Genomic DNA, 20,321 nt, shown 5'->3' with positions numbered 1-20,321 from the left:
CCGCCGATTTGATTGAATAAACGAACCGCAGCCGGTTCGTCGAGTTTGCTTCGGGAGTGCCGAACGGTACGCGGACTAAAGGACTTTTCTAAACGGGAGTGCCGTAAAAGTATCGCGCGAGAAAGGCTTTTATTGATACGTAGTCCGCGCGCGCGTGTAGTTTATTATCCGCGAGTGTTTCTCGCGAGTGTCCTGTGCGTCGAGAGGAGAAGGAGGAAAGGAAAGAGAAAGCCTGACGTCCTGAGAGGAGGAGGAAGCCTGAGAGAGGCATCGGGCACCGGCGGAGCAACCTTGGGGTAAGTATCATCTTTTAGCTACATAAAATTAATAATGTGTTTCCATTTAATCGACGTGTTTAATTTAATGTTAAAAGTATTTAAGTTAAAAGTAATTAAAGAAAGAGAATTTGTTATCTAAAATTTTATTCCCGTAAAGATCTGTTTCGATAAACAGATAATTGTATTGTTAAATATTTTATTGAAAGACGAATTTAGAGACGCGTAAGAATTAACTTTTCAAATGTTAATAATTTTGAGCGCTTTTTTAATTTAAATCTTTCGTTTGTATGTTATAGTATTGCCGTAGCTACGTGGCTGCACAACTCCGCCCGTTGCGCATCGAATCGGTGAGTCAATGAGACATTTTTTTTATTGAGGTAACGAATCTACAAATAATTAAATATAGAGCAAAAATATATCTCGGTACGTGTCAACGTACATACAATAATTTATAGTGTGAAAATATTACATTTCGTAGATTCATTGCCTTAAAATGGACGGGCTAAAACTGATTATGGCATATATTTAATCTTGGTATCATTTTTGTTTATCGTTGTATTTACTGATTGTTATTGATTTATTGTGCCAGTGTGCTTGCGGAAATACTCGCACACTTCGCGCGCACCGAGCTCGCGAAGAGCTCGTCAAATTATGTTAACAAAACTGTCTTCTATATAAATGACTTTTAAATAAAATTGTTTAAATAAAATTTACATAATAAATTAAATTTTGGAAATTTTAGTATATTGATATCAATTTTACTTAAAACTAGAGTTAGTAATATTTTAGATACAAAAGAAAAAGTAAAATAATATTCTAATAATAAAAGTAATGATTTTTTAAATACAAATTTTTTTTTAGATTTTTTTAAAAAATTATTTTTGTAACACTTTTTCATATAAAAGAGATAAAAATAAGTAAAATATTGTGTTAGATGTTATAAGAAAGAAATATTTGTAGATAGGAACAAATTACGAGTTATAGTTTTAGGATGTGTTTTATTTTTATATATATATCCATTTATATATATATTATATATATATATATATATATATATATATTATATATATTCCTTTTTCCATACCCCTATATATTTAACCAAGATCAAATATTATGTAAATCGATGCAAAGAAGCAATATACATATATAGATATCTTTAGAATTTATTTGATACTCTCTAAATTTCTTGGAGTGGCAGTATTCCTACTCTAAGAAATTTAGAGAGTAGAAAATGTGACAATTATTTAATTATTACTAAAATTTACTTGAACATAACATCGATTATACCCTAATTTTTTGTAGCCTATCCATTTATTTTTTATTGAAAAATTTATGCTAGATAAAGTCAAGTAGCATGACGTGAGATTCTAAATATTCTGTCGAGAAACGTTAAAAATTTTTAAATTATTTTAGAATTGATATGATATAGTACACTTATTCAGTTTTGCAATAATATATGACTACATTATATATTATTAATATATATAATGTATCAAAATAATTTTGATAGAAAGTAAAAAATATAACGAGATACATTTATATCGATAATCGTAAAATAAAGATTTGCATATATTATTTAATTATAACAATGCGGTTATTGATTAATTATAATATTTAATTATAATATTAATTGTACGGGAAGTTTCTTTTTCTTGGATCTCACGTCATTTTATTCTGTATCTTACTTGATATATTTTCGAGATGCGTACCGCATGAACAACATGCATAATAACGCATCTTTGTGTTTTCGCGGTCGGTTTTTTGAGAAATTTGTCATTATTCATTTTTTAATTTCGTCTACATTATAAATTTTAATTTTTTGCGAGATATAATTGAGATATTTATATGTATAACGCAATATTCATAGAACGCGAAATAAAATTTTTTTACAAACTTTTTACACGCTTGTCGTATTAAATATCGCGCGGAAATTGTCTTTCCGTAGCGATGTATAATTTTCGAACGATAATTGTCTTATAACAGCGGCGCCTCATGTACGTGCATTCGGTAATCATTTTTTGATTACCGAAAAATACACGGCCTTTGCCATGATATAAAATCCTCTCCCACTGGGTACGACCTTGCCGATGGTGGAAAGGTTCAGTACCTCGAGGTGTTAAGGGTACATATTATGGAACTTTTCAAAATGAATTCCGATCGGAATTCATTCCGAAAAGTTTCATAATAAGAACTCTGCACTCTGACGACGGGGAAGCCAAAGGGAACCCATTGCACTTCGCTGCCGATCGTATAAAAACGGCTTGTCGCGTCGCGCTTTCGAAAGTGCCGTTCAAATTCGTAGTGTTTTCGGGAATACCCTTTTTTTTTTTTTAAATAAAAAAGTTAGGCGTTTAAAAAATCGCGTCGCGTTGTCCCATCGGAACGGGGCACACCGCACCGCGATAGAAAAGAAGTTAGGCGTTAAAAGAATCGCGTCGCGTTGTCCCTTCGGAACGGGGCACACCGCACCGCGATAGAAAAGAAGTTAGGCGTTAAAAGAATCGCGTCGCGTTGTCTCTTCGGAACGGGGCACACCGCACCGCGATAGAAAAAAAGTTAGGCGTTAAAGAAATCGCGTCTGCCTGTCACTCGTCAGACATCACGCTTAGTGGGGGCTAAGCGTGTAATAAATCTACCTGTCACTCGTCAGACATCACGCTTGGTGGGGGCCAAGCGTGTAATAAATCGACCTGTCACTCGTCAGACATCACGCTTAGTGGGGGCTAAGCGTGTAATAAATCGACTTGTCATTCGTCAGACACCACGCTTGATGGGGGTCAAGCGTGTAATAAATCTGCCTGTCATTTGTCAGACATCACGCTTGGTGAGGGCCAAGCGTGTAATAAATCCCTTCGGTCACTCGTTAGGGGGATCCTAAAGTGAAGGCTGAACTTCCTCGACGTCGGTAATGTCAACATTTCAAATCCTGTTTTTTATGTCATATATTTATATCTATCCTTGTCTAACGAGAGGCATTTGTCCTTGTTTCGATTGCTGCGCCATCTCTCGCTACACGCAATGTCAACCTGAATGTGCTTTTGCACATATAAAAGTTTATTTAAACTAATCTTTTTTTCTAGGCTTTCAATCTTAGATCTAATTGCACGATATTGTTCTTAAATGTTGTTTCTAGGTCATGCCGGTCTAATTTTGTGGATATTTATTGTGGAATTTTTGTACAAAGCAAATATTGTCGTCACGTATACCAAAAATTAACAAAAATATTAATTTTTTCTCGTTTTCGATACAAATTCGACCACCATGACCTAGATTTTGATGCGTACTTTAATTCTAGACAAGAATTTTGCATTTCTATAAAGCCACGTAAAAGATTAGTGCTAAGAAAAAAAGCCGATATTACAGACGGCTTTAGGATCCCCTTAGACCGTGTAGGTTTTTTAGCCGGTAGGAGTCCGGCATACCCGTCTGCACCTCCTGAGGGGCGGCGGTACTCATGATGAGTTTTTCCTACAATAAAAAAAAAAAAAAAAAAAAAAAGACCACGCTTAGGGGGCTAAGAATGTAAGAAATCCTGTTGTTACTCGTTACACAACTCTTCTGTCTTTACTTAATCGAATCGTTCATTTGAAGTACGCAGGTGACAAAAAAAACAGATTTTCAAGTCATAGTATAAGTTTCAATTTTTATCGGATATTGATAATAATTAATTGGTCACTCAGGATATTTTACAAAATCACTTGGCCAAAAGTGTCGTCAGCTCTTCGACTAAATAATTAGTTTACTTCACTAAAAGTTCATTTTACTTCAATATTTATTATTCATTTATTTATTTATTTTTTATGTGGCTTGCAATGATGTATAGAACAGCGAGTGACAAATTTTTGCCGTAAGACTTTATGTACTGTCTCTGGTCAAATTTCACATTTGAGAATCTATTACAGATTCTCCGAACCCGAAAATAATTAAACATTTACTTTAACGTTTCTCGAGTGGACATTTGAAACGCATAGGTGCTCCTAAGTATTTATATATTATCCTTACAAATTTTAAATTTTATATTTATTAATATTTATTTAATTATATTTGCAATATCGTGTTGTCATAAACCACCAAAGACTGACAATGGCGACAATATCGTGTTGACACAAACTACCAAAGACCGACAATATCGAAAAATGGATGTATACATAGCACGGACATGAACCAAATTCTCATCGACAGCATCGAAAAGTGGATGTGACTCGTAGTTCCAATTTCTGAAAGTGGATGTGTGGCGCTACTGTACGGCCTGCAAAAGCGTCCCAAGTATCATTGCGCCTCTCATCCTTCTCTCTGCTGGCAGTGAATAAAGGAATACAGCCTTTATTTGTTTTTAGTTTTCTCGCGCCGGCGCCGCGCCTCGCCGCGGCGCGCCGCACTCCGCAGACGTCGCGTTCGCTCGCGTTTTGCGTTTGACGTCATGATACTCTATAGGTTAGGTTAGTGGTTAGTGGCAGTAATAGCGACATGTCATCTACGATAGGATGCCGAATTCTCGCGAAACTAAGCAGGTGCAGATTGAGTGGCTTGCCATTGCGGATTATCGTCGCGAGGAGGTTTAGCAACACTGCGGAAAAAGTGGAATCTGCGAAGAGCTGCGCGCCAGCTCCGCAGCCGGGGGAAATTCAAGCCGCATTGCTAAAAGAGTTTTCCAGTCCTCTCGTAATAGAGAATCTGGAGCCGCCCAGGAGAACACGGGAGACCGAAGTAGGCATAAAAGCCGATTGAAAGCTTATCTTGCAGAAATTAAATATAATACAATTATAATCAATATCTTGTATTTAAATGTCAATGATACTGAGAATGTGTATCAATAACAATTGCAGTTAATTTCCCTCTATTCTCCGATGTTTTGTACTACCTAAATGTCAATAATATTGAGAGATTGCATATATATATATATATATAGATTCAATGATAACTGGTTAATTTTCTTAGGTTCTCATCGATGTTCACTATTGCGCTTTAAACGTTTCCGATGCGCTTCTCAGTCAGAACTTGTACACGTTCGAACCGAAATTGCCGATGATTCTCGGTCATGAGTTTGTCGGGAAGCTGGTGGAGGTTGGCACAGAGGCAGAGAAAAACGGCTACAAGGTTGGCGATAAGGTCATTGCTCTTAACAAGGAGCGATATGGAGGCTTGGCTGAGAAGTGCTTGGCAGAAGTTGGGGTAAAATATACATTTGGAACTGGAATTTTCTGAAATGTTTAATGATAGCATTCTAATAATGATCTTTTTCGTATGTAGGATATATGGAAGGTACCTTCTGTGAAATCAGCTAGCTCTGCGGATTTGGCGAGTACCTTAGACAGCTATATTACTGCGCTAGTCGCATTAGAAAGAAAAGTTGAGCTCAACGAGAATGACATGATTCTAATAAACGTCGGCGTAAGCGGCATTGGCCTAGCAGCTGTGGATCTTGCAACAAATGTTTTCAGGGCCAAGGTGATTTTTTAATTTTTATTCCTTTTCTTTTTTACTTATGCCATGGCATATCATGATTATTTTACTTCTAAAATATTGATAAATGAAGAAAATTGAACACAGGAGATGTTGCAAATATAATACGATTTATATAATTATTTTTAAAAGGTCATTGGAGTTTGCGCCACAGAAAACTGGGCCGATCGAGCTCGAGATATGGGAGCATTCGCGGCTCTCAAATACAGCAACAAGAAGCTGTTGAACCAGATAGAAGATATCACAGCCGAACGAGACATCAAAGCTATCTTCGATGACGAAGATGGAGCGTATTTCAAGAAAATGTTGAGTTGGTGAGTTGTAAATAAATTTATTGATATATAAGTAAACTTTTGACAGATTAAGACTGTATGGATCTCGATCAAGTAAGATACGGAAGTATATCGACAGTAATATTTTTAGTTTTACCGATATCTACAAAGACGCAACGTTAAAGGACTTGTTGCGCAATGACAGTTTCGCTGTGGTGGTGCATCACTTGTCTCGCGAAGGTACACAGTTTCTATTTTGAAATATTCGTAACTTAACGTAGGACGGTGCATTCACTTGTAGCCTCTGTCATGAAGGGCGCGTGATCATAGCTGGCACTGCGGCGACCGTGACGGACAATTGTTCGGAGGTGCAGAAAGGTTCCTTCAGCATCACTGGCTTTAATCTTGCGGAATACAAAAAGAAGAAGCCTGATATATATCGGTATGCCATACATTTGTAATATCTTTCGTTGCCGATTGACAAACATTTCATTATTTCGTTCGTCTTAAAATTAGTCAAGCGGGAGACGATGTCCTACAATTCCTAGAAGAAGGGCTCATTGCACCGTCTTATTCGTTGATCGCTGGTATGCGCAAAGTCAATGACGCTTTGCGGTCCATTTCCGAAGATATACTTCCAGGGAAAGTAAGTAGATAGATTTTTATATATTTTTTCAATATTAAGAATTTATTAAATACACGTTTGCATATCTATAACCGTTGTACGTATGGAAATTCGCAGGTCGTCATTGACATGAGGAACAAGGAAGCTGAGATAAAAAAAATCGTCACGTGATCAGACTCGTATGAGGTGTGTTTGTTCTTGATGAGCATTTTATAAGCATTCTTTATGTTCTGATCCATCTTAAAGACGAGAAAAGCACGCTACCAGTGCACAGTGATATTTATATTTATGAACAAGATATATATTATACAAGTGGAATGTATTAATATAGCATTAAGATTGTTAATAAAATCTTCTTATCTAAATTTTATAATACTTTTAAGCACACTGGCGCAGTTATACGTTCTATGTACCGCTCTACATCGCAATTAGCAGCAGTCATTAGATTTTCTTGCGTCTAGTTGACCAGCACGATTTGCATGGCGTTACAGTTTTTTTTTTAGCGTGTCCCGACTTTAGCATTGCCAAAGAAAGATTTACGGCCGCTTGATTGAACGCGGTTTATGCAAAATGATTGACAGCGATTACTTCCATTAAGTGAGCCATTTTAGTGACTCACGAGTCTCGTTGGTCATGCTAGAGATATTACGTTGACATTCAAGTTAACTCAGCAATTTTTATGCGCAGATACTTGCATGGCTTCCCGTTGGCGTGTTTAAACCGAACCATCCCGCTAATGAGACGTCGAGAGTTAATTACGTCGAAGTTAATTTACACCGGCAGCTATATAGTATATAACGAAGTCAGTCTTCGCGTCGCGGGATTGCATTTATTTGTGACGTGATTTTGACATAATTAGCAGTCGGCGGTCTTAACGGTTAGTATAATTTCTTTTTCTGTAAATACTTGAAGATTTAAAAATGAAACCGAGACTGGTTTTTTTTTAGTTTGCGCGTAACGTAAAGAGCGATCGGCGATTTCACCATCAGCAGCTAATCGTCTAGCCTTTTATTCTCCGCGAGGGGGGGTCTTCTCGGATGGCAGACGACTGAAAGTGCCGATTAGCCCGGTGACTCAGGAACACGATGACGTACAGCGTGGGCGCCCTAGATTGTGCGGACTGGACGCGACCAGACGCCGGTACCCCTCTGGGGTAGAATGTAAGTCGCAAAAAATTACGTTGTCCTTCTCCCGGACGTCCTACGTTGCGTGAAGGCTACTCGATCGAAACCTGTCACGGGGCGTCACTGAGGAATGCGACACATCGTGACAACCGTGATTGTTCGTGTTATATTTAGATTTAGATCTATCAAGGCTGCTTTCGCTTAAAAATTTAACTTCTGGACAATGGATCATTATATACAAATTATTATAATATATTAATATTAATATAATAATTTTTTAATATTCGTAGATTTGACGTTGATTTGATTGTCAAAAAAGATTTTTTATTCAACCTAACTGATAATCTTTATTAATTATAATTGTCACGTTTTGATCCTTGGTTTTGATCCTTTTCATACTGATATAAAGCATCCTTTTTTTTTTATTCTTCACAGTGATATACTTATTATTAGTATGAAAGTTATATCGATTGAAAAGAACCAAAACCAAGGATCAAAACGTCGTGACAATTATAAATAATAAAGATGACCAGTTAGGTCAAATAAAAAATCTTTATTGTTAATTATTTACTGGCGAAGTTTAAGTTTCCAATTTAATATTGTCAAAATTAGTTGTATCAGGATTTATTTCGTCAGTATACAGCGGAACACGCGTTAATTACCTAAAGTTTAATTAAATTAAAATAATTATAAAATTATATTTTTTAATACATTTAATTGTCTCGCAATTTCATCTCCCAACGAGATCTTATGCGAGTTTTCCTTTTATTTTCTGATTCTGACTATTAATTTTCGCGTCGCGGAGCTGCATTCCGTGATCGCAAATTCACTTGTGCCGAGGCGCGAACAGTTGGCGCGTTCCAAATGTTGTTAACGCTGTCCGGCCGGTGGAGGCCAATTAGAGCGGTTTTACGTCGTTAATCATAACGTGGCTCGAGTTCAAGGTGGCCCCCGCCTGATTAATCGTAGGCGTGGTGCGCGCGATTTCCAAATCCAATTGTCCAGTCCGTCTCTGGACGTATATCGCGAGCTCACGGGTTCCTTATGTAAATGCGCTCTCTCCCCCTGAACCTTGAAGTAAAATCGTCGTCGGCGCCGTCGCGGAATCAAGGAAAATTGATTCCGCCGGTCGTTCTCGCACGAGCTTCAAGTCTGAAACATATTTACACACGTATTTATATATACGGTAGTTTTCTCTCGCAATATTTTTTCACGGAATTTGAATTGATTTTTCCTGGCAAGGAAGATCAATTTTTTTATTAAAAATAAATATTTTCTGACGAGGCGAATAAGGAGAAAGATAAATGATAAAGTCAGATTTGCTGGTGGACTTTAATAGAAATTTTATTTAAAATTTTGCTTTCTCCTCCTCGTTCTATAAATAACTATTTTAAATGTTTTTGCTAAGGACAGAAGTTACTTAGTTTTGTTTAATATTTCTCTTCCTTTCTAACTCAAATTGAATTGTCCCGGGAACGGCCTTGGGCTAATTAATGTAAGGGGGCTCTGGTGTAATAGGACACCTTTGATGAGACACCGCAAATTGTCTTTCGACAATTTTCGCCTAAAGGCTATGCTTAGGCAATTACGTACATCTGTCAGTGCGTATCCCAGACAGTTTCGTCAGTGATATACGATTCAGATAATATCAGGGCGTTATACAGTCGCGGCATTTGCCAGATGTTGTAGATTCGCAGGCAGACAAACGGCGTAGTAAAGATTGTATGCAACTAGCGAGATTAACGAGCGAGATTTCACGGATTTTGCTATTTGCTCGTTTAAGACTAACATCGCGCGATACTCATCGTCCTCTCTATCGTCCTCTCCTTCCGCTAGTGAGCGTATGCAGATATTACGTGTCTAAACATATTTGAGCGTAAATACACGTTCCGCGAAAATTATAAATGTGATAAATGAGCGATACGTTCAAAAAAGACCTGAAGAGACAGATGGTCCCGATGCAAGATAAAAAACTTTTTATAGAAAAATTATAGAGAACTCCGCCTCCATTACATTATTCGCTGTATTAGTTGAAACCGCGGGTACGATCCTGCATGGTTGAGATCCTTGGTCCCGCACGAAACTTAAAGTCCTTCTTCGCGCAGTCCTCGTATTCGCGATATTCTTGCGTTCTACAAACTTTTCGAAACGTTAAATCGCGAACTCTGAATTTCTGGATGGCTGGTCGAAAGAAAAGTGTCATTTCTAGAACTTTTTACGAAATTTATGTGGTGTATGAGCATCGCAAAATCGTCGACGAGCACGCGTTGAAGGTATCGAGCATGTGGGATTTCACGACGGGAAATGTTATATAGAATAGAAAACACGCAAACGCGCGCTGTTCCTTGGTATTACATCTTCGCACGAAATCCACGCTCGAAGAAGAGACCTCGGTGAAATACGGGGTTGAAAATTATGCGTCGCTATTAGCTGGACCATGAATAACTCGGAGACTGCCCGGTAATTACGCGGTGTGACGTTAATCCCTCCGCTGTAAAATTCTTTTACACGCAGCTCGTGCAATTAAGGAACATATAACAAACTGAAACTCGTGCGAACTAACATTCTGCAGATTTTTCTTCTCTCGTAAATTTCATGCGCGAAACAAAAACATTATAAAACGTTTGAAAAAAAAATTAAAATTAGCAATTGATTTGCTCTCGCTGTAATTATTCCTTGCATGGCAAACGTTCGCGTTTTAGTTTGCCTGAAGTAAAGCTGAATTTATATTAATCACTATAAACATCATGGTGTACTCATTAGAATCGTCAGTTTAATCGCGAGACCGTGAAGCGAGCGTTCATCATCAGTCGGACTCGTTTCACGCGGGGATAAATAACCGTTAGATTTTTGTGAAGCCATGAAAGATACTCCTTTTTTACCCTCCGCGAAAGTTCCCAGGCGTCCTCCGCGGATTCGAACATTTCTGCAGGACTCCGTCGACTTTCTTCGAATTCGCTCGTAAAACGGCCTTATAATATTTTACACTCTCAACGATAGACAGCAATTACGCTTTTACGTAACGGCGTAACGTATCGCGAGTCGGTTGCCCAACGTTGTGATCCACGCCGTAGATCATCGCGAGATCGGAGCACAGAAGGATCCGTAAACGCCGACGAATGTATTTCGCAAGTTCCCGAGAAGAATGATGATCGTGCTCGTGAACGTGCGTTTTCCGGTTTCTCTCGTCGACCGCTGCGATCCGCGATCAACAAATCGATTCTTGTCGCATATTAAAAGTCTGAATTAGCGGGCCGACAAAAAGGCGGAGAATTGAGTCGTTACGAAAGGAACGTTATGCGTAACGGACAATCTCATGCCAACCGGAAACGTGCGGTAGGCAGGTACGCACTGGCGTAATATCGCACCATTGTAGATCATTCCGATCACAATCGAGCGCAAGTCGCTCAAGGATCCTTTGAAATTGTCTTCTGGAACAGGTTCCGCGAGTGCGACGAGTAACAATCTCGTTACGGGGACGGCATTATCGGTTGATAAATCGGAGTTTAACGAGCGAAATTATGGCCCGTCCAACATCATCAATTATTCGTTATTTAACGTCACCGCAATGCTTTACCGAAGGGATCTAAATTGTTTTTGCAAACTGAACGAACAAGGAACGAGGCGAGAGAACTCGCCTCTTAATCGCGTTCGCGATATAATACGCAATTTTTGCGACGCAAATGGAAACGATAATGGATTCGTAACGTTATTGTATACATATAGATTTGCTTTCCGATTGATTTATCGCGATGGGACTCTGAGAAAACGAACGCGCGCGTTTGTCTTCGCGGCGAATTAACGAAACGCGGCGTTTCATGCAAATGCCTCCACTTTCGATCGCTCGCTCGCGCGACGGTTGCGACCGCGGTAAGCGTATAACAGCCTTGGGAGCGTAAGAGCTTTCGAAAGCGCGTAAAGCCGAGCCGAGGATCGCGGCGCGGTTTTGTCCCGGGAGCCGTAATTTAGCCATCGCGTGTCTTTGAAAGAGAAAGAGAGAGAGGAAGAGAAACGGGAACCCGGGACAGTCCTAGCTGTCGCACGCCACGGTTCGTCAGGTCGCCCGACCGGCAAAATAGTCACATACTAATAACCGGAGCAAAGAGTTGTGTAAGCCGGTGGGTGGCCGCCTTTCTCTGCGAGCTGCGACTGCCAGGTTTAGCGCTGAGCACGCCGCCGCGCCGCGTATACACCGACCGCTCGATTTTCTGCGGCCGCCGAGAGCCACGGAGAAAGATCGGCGGACACCCGCGATTATTGGAGAAGTATACGTGTTGAGAAGCGGGGGAAAAAAAGGAGGAGAAGAAAAAATATCCCGCCAGCACGGTGACGGTGTTGGACTGGCGAGACTTGAGAACGCGGGTTCCTCTCGTTGAACCAACACTCCACCTTAGACCTAACTTCGGTAAATAAGAATCCGGGAAGCGGAAATGAAGAGACTCGATTTTTCTCTTTCGGGAAAAACTTGCGAGGAGATCTTATGAAGATAACCATTGAATGCGTGATTTTAAGACAGATAAATTAGAAATATTGATCAATTCTATATAGGAGTTGAAGACCTGGCGCGCAAATGTATGAATCGTTGAGACTTGACAACGATGTTGAATTTATTTTGTATTATTTATTATTATTGTGGTTCACAGAATTACTTATTTTAAAAAATAAATGCCTGTAATCATTTTGAAGAATATCGCGCTAATAACCGAAAGAGTCGCGAGCTGCCGCGAAAAGCAAATAGTTGCTTTGTAAGTTCCAAATATATATCTCTCCCGATCTCTATAAATCACTTAATTTTTTTTCACGGTTTTGGGTTTTATATCTTCAAAATCAATTTTGCTCCCTTTTTGTCTCTCGCCCCCATTTTTTATATCTTGATCTCTTTTTCTCTTTGTTTACAATATGGATACGGTATTTAAATGGTTTTTATTATAAAATGCGCAAAAAATTACAATTTTTTTATCGTAACGTAAACTTATCTCCCTACGTTATTTTGAAATACTCGCATTTAATAGCTTCAATTGGGAATTTTTTCAATTCTCATGAGATTTTTCTTTCTTTTCTCTTTTTCCGAATACAATAATGCATTTACGTTCAAAATGGTAATCTCCATTCTATATTTTATATTAAAGGCGATAATTTTTGTTCTTCTGTTTTTCGTTTATAGAAATAAAAAACTGATTAGCTCATTTTTTAAATGAATTTTCAGGTAGACTTTTCATCTGCAATTATAAGACATGACGACGCTATTTTTGGTACTGATCGCAGAAGCTATTCCCCGCGCCCCAGGCCAGACATAAAAGGAGCATTCACGAAAAACTGGACAACTGCAAAGAACAAGCTGGATTCGAGAGATCGGACGGAAGGTATAGGTAAGTGAATTGTCGCGAAGGTCGCCCAGCTTACTTTTCCCTCGCACTTTTCTCGGTTGATTCTCGGCTCCTTGGCGGACCTCTTACTCCCGTCTGTCTGCCTGTCTGTCTGTCTGTTACACTTCCATTTCACTGCACCGCTACGAGCCGTTCCCATAAGCGGCACAGTTAATTTCAATGCTCAATGCGGTTCCCATATAATAAAGCATAACGAATATGTGCTCACGTGCGTATTTTCTCATTATATAAAGTTTTTTACGTTATATTAAAACACTCAGATACGGTTATTATTATGCTCATCATGGCCGAAAATCATTCTCTTTTCGAGAGCCGAACGTTTCTTACATGAAATGTAAAATTGAAAATCCAGTCAGCGTTATACAGACATTTATACATATAATAACGCGCGCGGTAGTTATCTAAGGATCGTCGTGAGGAAGAATATTTCGGACGAATTATTTAGCAATCGCGATATTAAAAGACGATTAGGCAGTGTACGAATACGAGGATTGCAGCGACTCAGTCATATTTCTCTGAGCCTTTCCCTTGAAGCGTTGACAGGGCAGTGATTAAGACCGTCGAAAGTGCCGTTCGTGAGCGCGCAATTTCGGCAATGTCCATCGAGAGTGACGTTAATGCCCGCCCGTTTCGCGAACGACCCCGTGAACTGAACTCTGCCCTCGAGAAGGCGCATAACGCGGCCGCTTCGTACTTTTTTCGTTAGAGTAATTATTACCGCGCTGCGGCGGTTCGTAAACGACGATTTATGATTTATGTTCTGCGTTACGCGGGCACGAAACGTTTGTGAAAAACGCGTGAGAATCACCCGTTGCGTAACGAACAGATACTAATAATAATAATAATAATAATAATAATAATAATTTCATTGCTTATGTAGGAGATCTGATTTTGAAGTCATGCAGTTCTGAGGAGCGTAAAGAAAATGATGAGGGGTCAATGTTACCACTTTATAGCAAAAGATAATTCGATCGCAAGAAAGCATAACGTAAAGTGAAAGAAAATAGAATTGAAAAGAATATTAAGGGATTAAAGAGATGATAGGAATTTTGTTGGACTCAAATGCAGTGGAATTAACAGAGACACGGTCAGCACTAGCAGCAAGCAATCATAGTTTATTAGCTTTAGAAGTGAATAAAGTCTAGAGCGATCAACACAATCAGGAAGCGTGTTTCCTTCCGTGGATCCAAAACGGAGTCCGCTGCACACAATCCGGCATGAGCTGAAAGGAAAATAGAATGAAAGCAAAGTATATATATATATATATATATATATATATATATATATATAAGCTAATATACATATTAAATAAAATATAAACTAAAAGTGAAAATCCATGCATTGCAAATCGACATTCTTTCGCGTGAGAATTTTCTGAAAAATAATCCAAATTTTTTCAAATTTTTTCTCGGGAAATCAAGCTATTTTTTTTTCGAAATAAATGAAGGCTTGTGTACACGCATTTCCGAAAAATTACCGATTTGCCTGATGGATCCGGCATTTCAAGCAAGATACCGGTGCCAGAACGAGAGAAGGCTTTGATGGACGAAGGAGAAAGAGAAAGAGGGGATCTCGTGCTAACAGAAGGGATAAGAAACCCATGCACGTACTCTTAACCAGTCGGTGCGACGACTTCAGTCTGACGATCGCTTCCACGGAGCGAGGTTGACCGAGTCCGACGTTAATCCGGGATTGTCCGTCGGTTCGAGCACACGGTGACTCGGATCCTGGCGTGTGATCGGTGCAAAGAAAAAAAAAAGAAAGAAAAAGAAAAATAAAGATTCGACTGTGTGCTCCGAAATTTTGGCGCGACAAAAACATTTCTTCAGGTCGTACTTCGTAATAAAATTCGAGGGGAACCAAATTGAGACGCGATGTAAGAATGACGCGTATAAAACTCGCGACGGATACCCCCTAAAAATATCGCGCCGTTAAACGGATGCTGGGATTAAAAAAACAAAGAGGGAAGAAATTTATCTTTTCCAAATCTTAACTGTTTCCGGGAACGCGAAGGCAGGCCGGAGAGTTGGTCCTTCCGGCGTTTTATCGCCGCTACAATTTACATAATAACTGAGTTTATTCGAATGTAGTAAATTCCCCGCGTCGCGACACGAATTTCTCGCGTATAGGAAGAAAAAACGCGTTTCGCGTTTTCGCGACTTTGCGGCGCGCGAAGTGCGTGGTGTGCGCGGCCGGCGGCGGCGGGAGAAAGTGCCAGTTCGCTGTGTGCGTCGGTTTTTCGGTGGAATACCCGCGGCGACGGCGGCGGCGGAATCGATGATCGATCGTCGTCATCGGCGTCCCGCCCGACGATGAGAGACTCACGTCTCCCCAGGACAGCATGACTTTCGGTGCGTGCGACCATCCGCGTGCGTTAACATGCGCGAAGACCCGCGTGTCCGCGGGTACCGCTAGATCCTGCTGAAGTGATAACGCCTGGCTCAGAGAGAAAAGAGACCCGCTGACAAGGATCGTCGAACGCGAGAGAGAGAGAGAGAGAGAGAGAGAGAGAGAGAGAGAGAGAGAGAGAGAGAGAGAGAGAGAGAGAGAGAGAAATCGAGGATCAATCGCGAGGATAAACCGTTGGCCGGCAGACGCGAGCTACAGGTTGGTCATTCTTTCGCGCTTCTTATCCGCGGCCTTCTTCGAGGATAATGAGTTAAATGGATCGTCGCGTATCGAGAGTATTCGAGAGAGAAAAGCCGGCGGATTTAACAAAATGCAGTCCGACCGGTTCTCGTTCGACTCGATGATTATATCGAAGGACTTCGAAATTGTCGCGGGATCTTACGACCGGTCGTCTCTCCTGAAAGTCTTCGTTCGCCAGTAGGCGTTCCGCAGATTATTTTCAGCGCAATTAGGCAAAGGGGACACACCTAATTTTGTTAGAGGCGAAAAGAGGAAGAAGTGAAAGTTCGGGAGGAAATGAGAAAACCGGATTTTTCTGCGAACGCGACCGCTTCTGAGTTCGATCGCTCAGTCGAACGGACAGTCGCGGTCGCGGCAATTCACTTTTTCTTCTCCTCTATTTTTTTTTTATCTTCTTTTTGGGGGATTTATATTTTTAGTTAAGTGTCGCGGGGCGACATTACGTAATAACAGGTTGCATATGCAACATTATGCGCGACCGCCTATGCATAAACTGATTTCAACCAGTTTCTCCAATATTTTTGCCCGATTCGAGAGATACCGGCTTTCACTATATAACTATATGCTTACGCATACACAAAGGTCTCCTAGTCAAACAATTTAAATTTACATCCTATTTTTCTTCCGCTGTTTTCGCTCTCATTCTGTATTACGTACACGTATAAGTCGTTCGGTTCTTTCGGCTCTCAGACCTTTTTTAGTATAATAATTTCACTTACGTTAAAAAAACACGCTATAGTTATTAATTTAATCGTCAAGTTATATTTATGTTTTTATTAAATCGAGATAATATATTCACATAATATATTCACGTGTCGTGTCAAAAACTTATAAATAATATAAGTATATCTGTAATAAGCTTAAGAGAGAATTCCAACTTAGAAATCTAATAAATCTATTACGCTTATTCATATGATAAATAATACATTTGTATCTTTCCAACAAGAACACAACGGCTTGCAATTTTAATTATACGTCAAAGTTAATTTAATTAATTTAATTATACGTTATATATTATTTGTGGAGCAGATATAAAATGCTGACGACCGCTTTTGATTTTAACGTTGTTAATTAACGTTAAACAATGCACTTTCTCGTGGAAAGTCAACGGCACGTATCCAACAATTAAACTTTAATCAATATTCGAAAAGCAAGAGAATGCAATGAAAATAAATGTACACTGCGCGAACGATAATCGCTGCATAATTGCCGCTCAACGACGAGTTGAGGTGCCTCTGAAAAAAGGCCGAACGATTAAAGAAAGTTGCAAATTAACGTGCCATTGTGCGCCGTGCCGGTTTTCTCGGTACTCACGGCGCGCCAATTTTCCGCGGTAGAAACGCCCGCCTTTTTCCAGCGCGGAGCTAGGAAAGCGTCGGTCGCAAGAAACTCGCCGCAGCGCCAGCGTGTCATTTGTTGCCGCAATTACCGTACGAATGGGCGGATGATAACACCTAGCGATCCGTTGCGAATTCACGTCCCGCGGAGTTTTAGCTCCGGCTCCGGCTCTAAAAACGGGCCAATCGTCTCCGTTGAGAGTCGCCGCCGTTTGTATTTGTGCGATATCGTGAATATTTGTCGTTGACGAAAACACGCGGCCGAAACCGCCAGTCGATCGCGCTCCGATCGGAATTATGCGACGACTGAATAAATGACGCAAATTTGCTAATTTAGATTTGAAATACGTGTATTAAAAGCACATATATCCTTACAAAATATTCCGATATTTATAATTTATATCTAAATTATCTTTTTGTATCTCTAACATTATTCCTCTCGCTTCAACGTCATTGAGTATGTATAGATATCTCTTAATTAGCATGTCCTAATCAGTATAATCGTGCGCGTGTGTTTTGCTTTCAATTTATGACTTTTACCATTTCTTTTTGTTGTTCAATAAAAATATTTGCAATTTTAGCGTCGATTCTGGATAACGCAAAATATGAAATCTGCGTCTTAAATTTAAATATAAAGGATCGAATTATCCAATCGTCATTTTGCAATATATCCAGCTGTTTGTCAATTCAATTGTTGATAAAGACTTACATAGTTAAAAACGTGAACTTTCTGGCCACTTTTGGCGTGATTATTTTTGCCAGGAAACGTGCGAGGAAGATCGCGGAGACCCCTTCCTCGTTTTGCGCTCGATTGACTTAGCCTTGTTTGTCGAATCGTTGATTGAATTCCGGCGTTTCCCGAGGCGCCGCGCGGGAAACTCTCTCGCTTTCATTCGCACACGTGCTACGCATTACGGCCTTACAGAAGACACGCTCCGCACGCCACATCAGCAATTTCTAACTCCAGCCCGCGAGAGATCCCGCGCGATAGAATTTTTAATGGGGAAAATCTCCTCTCTGTGTGCGCAGCCGCGCGTGTAATTTCAGCCATTGGGGGTTCCGAGAAATTATAAATTATATTATATTCGCGTCGATCTAAAAGTGTAATGCAGCATTACGCGTTACACAAAAAGTAAAGGAATGAAACAGACCGACGAGATACGAATCTCAATTATGCACGATGCGAGGAAACATCTGTAACGAGAGAACTATCCAGAATTGAGAGAATGAGTTAAATTAAATAATAAATCGTGCTGTTTGAAGTACAATCACAATTGAGAGTGACACGCGAGATTCTTATTACGCGTCACTGTTACTCCCTTTTCCACTTTTGTGGAAGTTAATCGATCGATTAATTTTTACAACAGAATTCCTGCGACAGATTCCAAACGAGAAGTATGCGCGGCGCGTTTCAGAGGGGCCGGATTTCCTGTCGCGGATAGATATCTCGCGATCTAGGTCGAAAAGGTGTATAGATACCCAGAGGTACGCGGTTTCTCGTCGTAATCTACTTGTCGATCCGCGATAATTGCTAGAAAGCACCAGCGAGAATCATTGCCTCGTCCTTTTAGCTCGTTCCTCTCGAACTGACCGGAATCACCAAGGACGAAGGATTCTTATTCTTCTTTTTTCCATTCATGAGTTTCCATCCCATTCTGACTCTCGGCGAGACAAAGCGGCACATTTGCACCTCGGTAGAGTTGGCGAGCGGCCGATTTAGATAACAATTTTTTGCCATTAGCCCCCCAGAAAAAGGAGCGTAATTCAATTCACGCGTACGTAATTAGCATAAACATTTTTGAGAAATTCTATCGCGTCTATTAAAAGACCGCATATCGAAAAGGAAAGCCGGCCAGTCGCGTTTCAACTATCGCCGCTCGGCGATTATGCTTATTTTATTGGCGACTCGCACGGCGCGGCGGCGGCGGCGGCTGACCACCTTCGGTTATATCTACTTACTTGTCCGGCCGATATTTTAATTCGCTCTATTTCCAATGAGATATTTGACCCTTTGACCGTAGCCGATTAACTTCCAATCTTTTTTTTAGTGACGCGAGAAAATATATAAAAGATCGAGAAATAGATATAATTTATATTACAAAATAAATTCGCCTTTTGCGAAATTAGAAAAAAATACGTGATTCTGAATTTCTAATTTTCAATTTCGTCTCGTCTCAGATTTTTCTTTTTTTCTGAAGAAATGAAGAACAGGAATGAAGGATGTAGTCCAATCTTGCAGTTAAGTTCTTCGCGTCTTAAGTACGATCGTCTCGAGACGCTGTATAATCATTTCATTGGATGGATGTAATCTTAAGACCATCTGAGACCGAATTTAAAACGATCTTAAGTATAAAATCGGACGATCACCGTCCAAGGATAATACATCGATCGAGGCTTCAGTGGATGCATTTTTGTGCGAAGTTTAGTTTACGCAACATGCGCCTAAAATGCGTTTAAAGCTCATGTCGGATCGGAGCGACGGTGCGAGGCGGTAATCGCGAATCCGATTTCTTAATATGTCGTATATGTCCAACTTGCTCTTGTCGTCCGATATGAGATCCGCGTTGGCGAGAGCATCGATTCTCAAGATGTATCAGGAAAACGACGGTAATATCGAGTCAATTTCACAATTTTGCACGCGAAATGCATTTTGCGTTGATCAACCTCGCAATAAAAAGCCGCGTTTAACGCATCACGCGGAAATTCCGTATTAAACTATTCACGCACCGGACTTTAAGTATATCGTTTAAGTTCTTAATTTCAATCTTTTTCACATTTGACACTATTCACTTCAATTAACTCTCTTGCAACAATAGCTACGGAAAGAAGACAGCGCATGAATGTATTATAGAATTGAGAAACGATTGCACTTATAATTAGTACAAAAATGAAAAAGATCTTCCCTCACGGTCGATCTCTTTTTAAAGATTCAACGACAGTCTTTCCCATCTTAAAAACTCGAATGTTCCTTGCGCTTTCTTTTTTCTTTCTTTCTTTCTCCACTTCTCTTTCTTGATCCCTGTTTCTCTGTCGCTCGAGGTGCACACAATCGATAACTCTCTAATGATAATCGATACCGCATTACGCAAGAGCGCCTTTACGACACGACCCACGCGCGAAATGCATTGTTAAACCTTTCCCGAGTGTCGTGTTACGGAAGGAACGTAAATCGCGCGAATAGGCGTT

The 20,321-nt window shown here is 40.0% G+C and overlaps 2 protein-coding genes across 5 annotated transcripts in view; both read left to right on the top strand.

The window, feature by feature from the left end:
* The first annotated feature begins 4,616 nt into the window (after nt 1-4,616).
* LOC143899589 (quinone oxidoreductase-like protein 2) lies at nt 4,617-7,011 on the top strand. Of its 2 annotated transcripts, XM_077409960.1 has the most exons (8): nt 4,618-4,985; nt 5,217-5,450; nt 5,529-5,726; nt 5,874-6,055; nt 6,165-6,253; nt 6,329-6,455; nt 6,530-6,659; nt 6,756-7,011. In XM_077409960.1, the coding sequence occupies exons 1-8, from the start codon at nt 4,746-4,748 to the stop codon at nt 6,807-6,809; spliced, it is 1,254 nt and encodes a 417-aa protein (XP_077266086.1). In that variant the 5' UTR covers nt 4,618-4,745; the 3' UTR covers nt 6,810-7,011. The 2 variants fall into 2 exon arrangements, with proteins under 2 accessions (XP_077266087.1, XP_077266086.1); XM_077409961.1 differs by lacking the exon at nt 6,165-6,253 and having other exon boundaries at nt 4,617-4,985; nt 6,315-6,455.
* Nucleotides 7,012-7,328: 317 nt separating this feature from the next.
* Nucleotides 7,329-20,321, top strand: part of LOC143899588 (uncharacterized) — a 57,926-nt gene continuing 44,933 nt past the window's right edge. Inside the window, exons 1-3 of one of the 3 annotated variants that reach the window (XM_077409957.1) lie at nt 7,329-7,515; nt 7,586-7,798; nt 12,969-13,131. The gene's annotated coding sequence lies outside the window, so the exon portion shown is untranslated. Of the gene's footprint in view, nt 7,516-7,585; nt 7,799-12,968; nt 13,132-14,594; nt 15,757-20,321 lie in introns of those variants that run through there. The other 2 variants (XM_077409959.1, XM_077409958.1) reach the window with 2 other exon arrangements.

This window comes from Temnothorax americanus, unplaced genomic scaffold (assembly GCF_048541705.1).
Source record: "Temnothorax americanus isolate GAGA-0224 unplaced genomic scaffold, ASM4854170v1 Scaffold28, whole genome shotgun sequence".
Taxonomy (NCBI): domain Eukaryota; kingdom Metazoa; phylum Arthropoda; class Insecta; order Hymenoptera; family Formicidae; genus Temnothorax; species Temnothorax americanus.
The sequence above is the reverse complement of the archived record's forward strand: the minus strand, read 5'-3'. Positions and strand labels throughout refer to the sequence as shown.

What these genes read in the sequence shown, in the direction of transcription:
- LOC143899589 (XM_077409960.1), top strand. Translation starts at nt 4,746, where the DNA reads ATGTCATCTACGATAGGATGCCGAATTCTCGCGAAACTAAGCAGGTGC. An exon ending in GGAGAACACGGGAGACCGAA is followed by an intron (nt 4,986 to 5,216) that starts GTAGGCATAAAA and finishes TAATTTTCTTAG; the next exon opens with GTTCTCATCGATGTTCACTA. An exon ending in AAGAAGCCTGATATATATCG is followed by an intron (nt 6,456 to 6,529) that starts GTATGCCATACA and finishes TCTTAAAATTAG; the next exon opens with TCAAGCGGGAGACGATGTCC.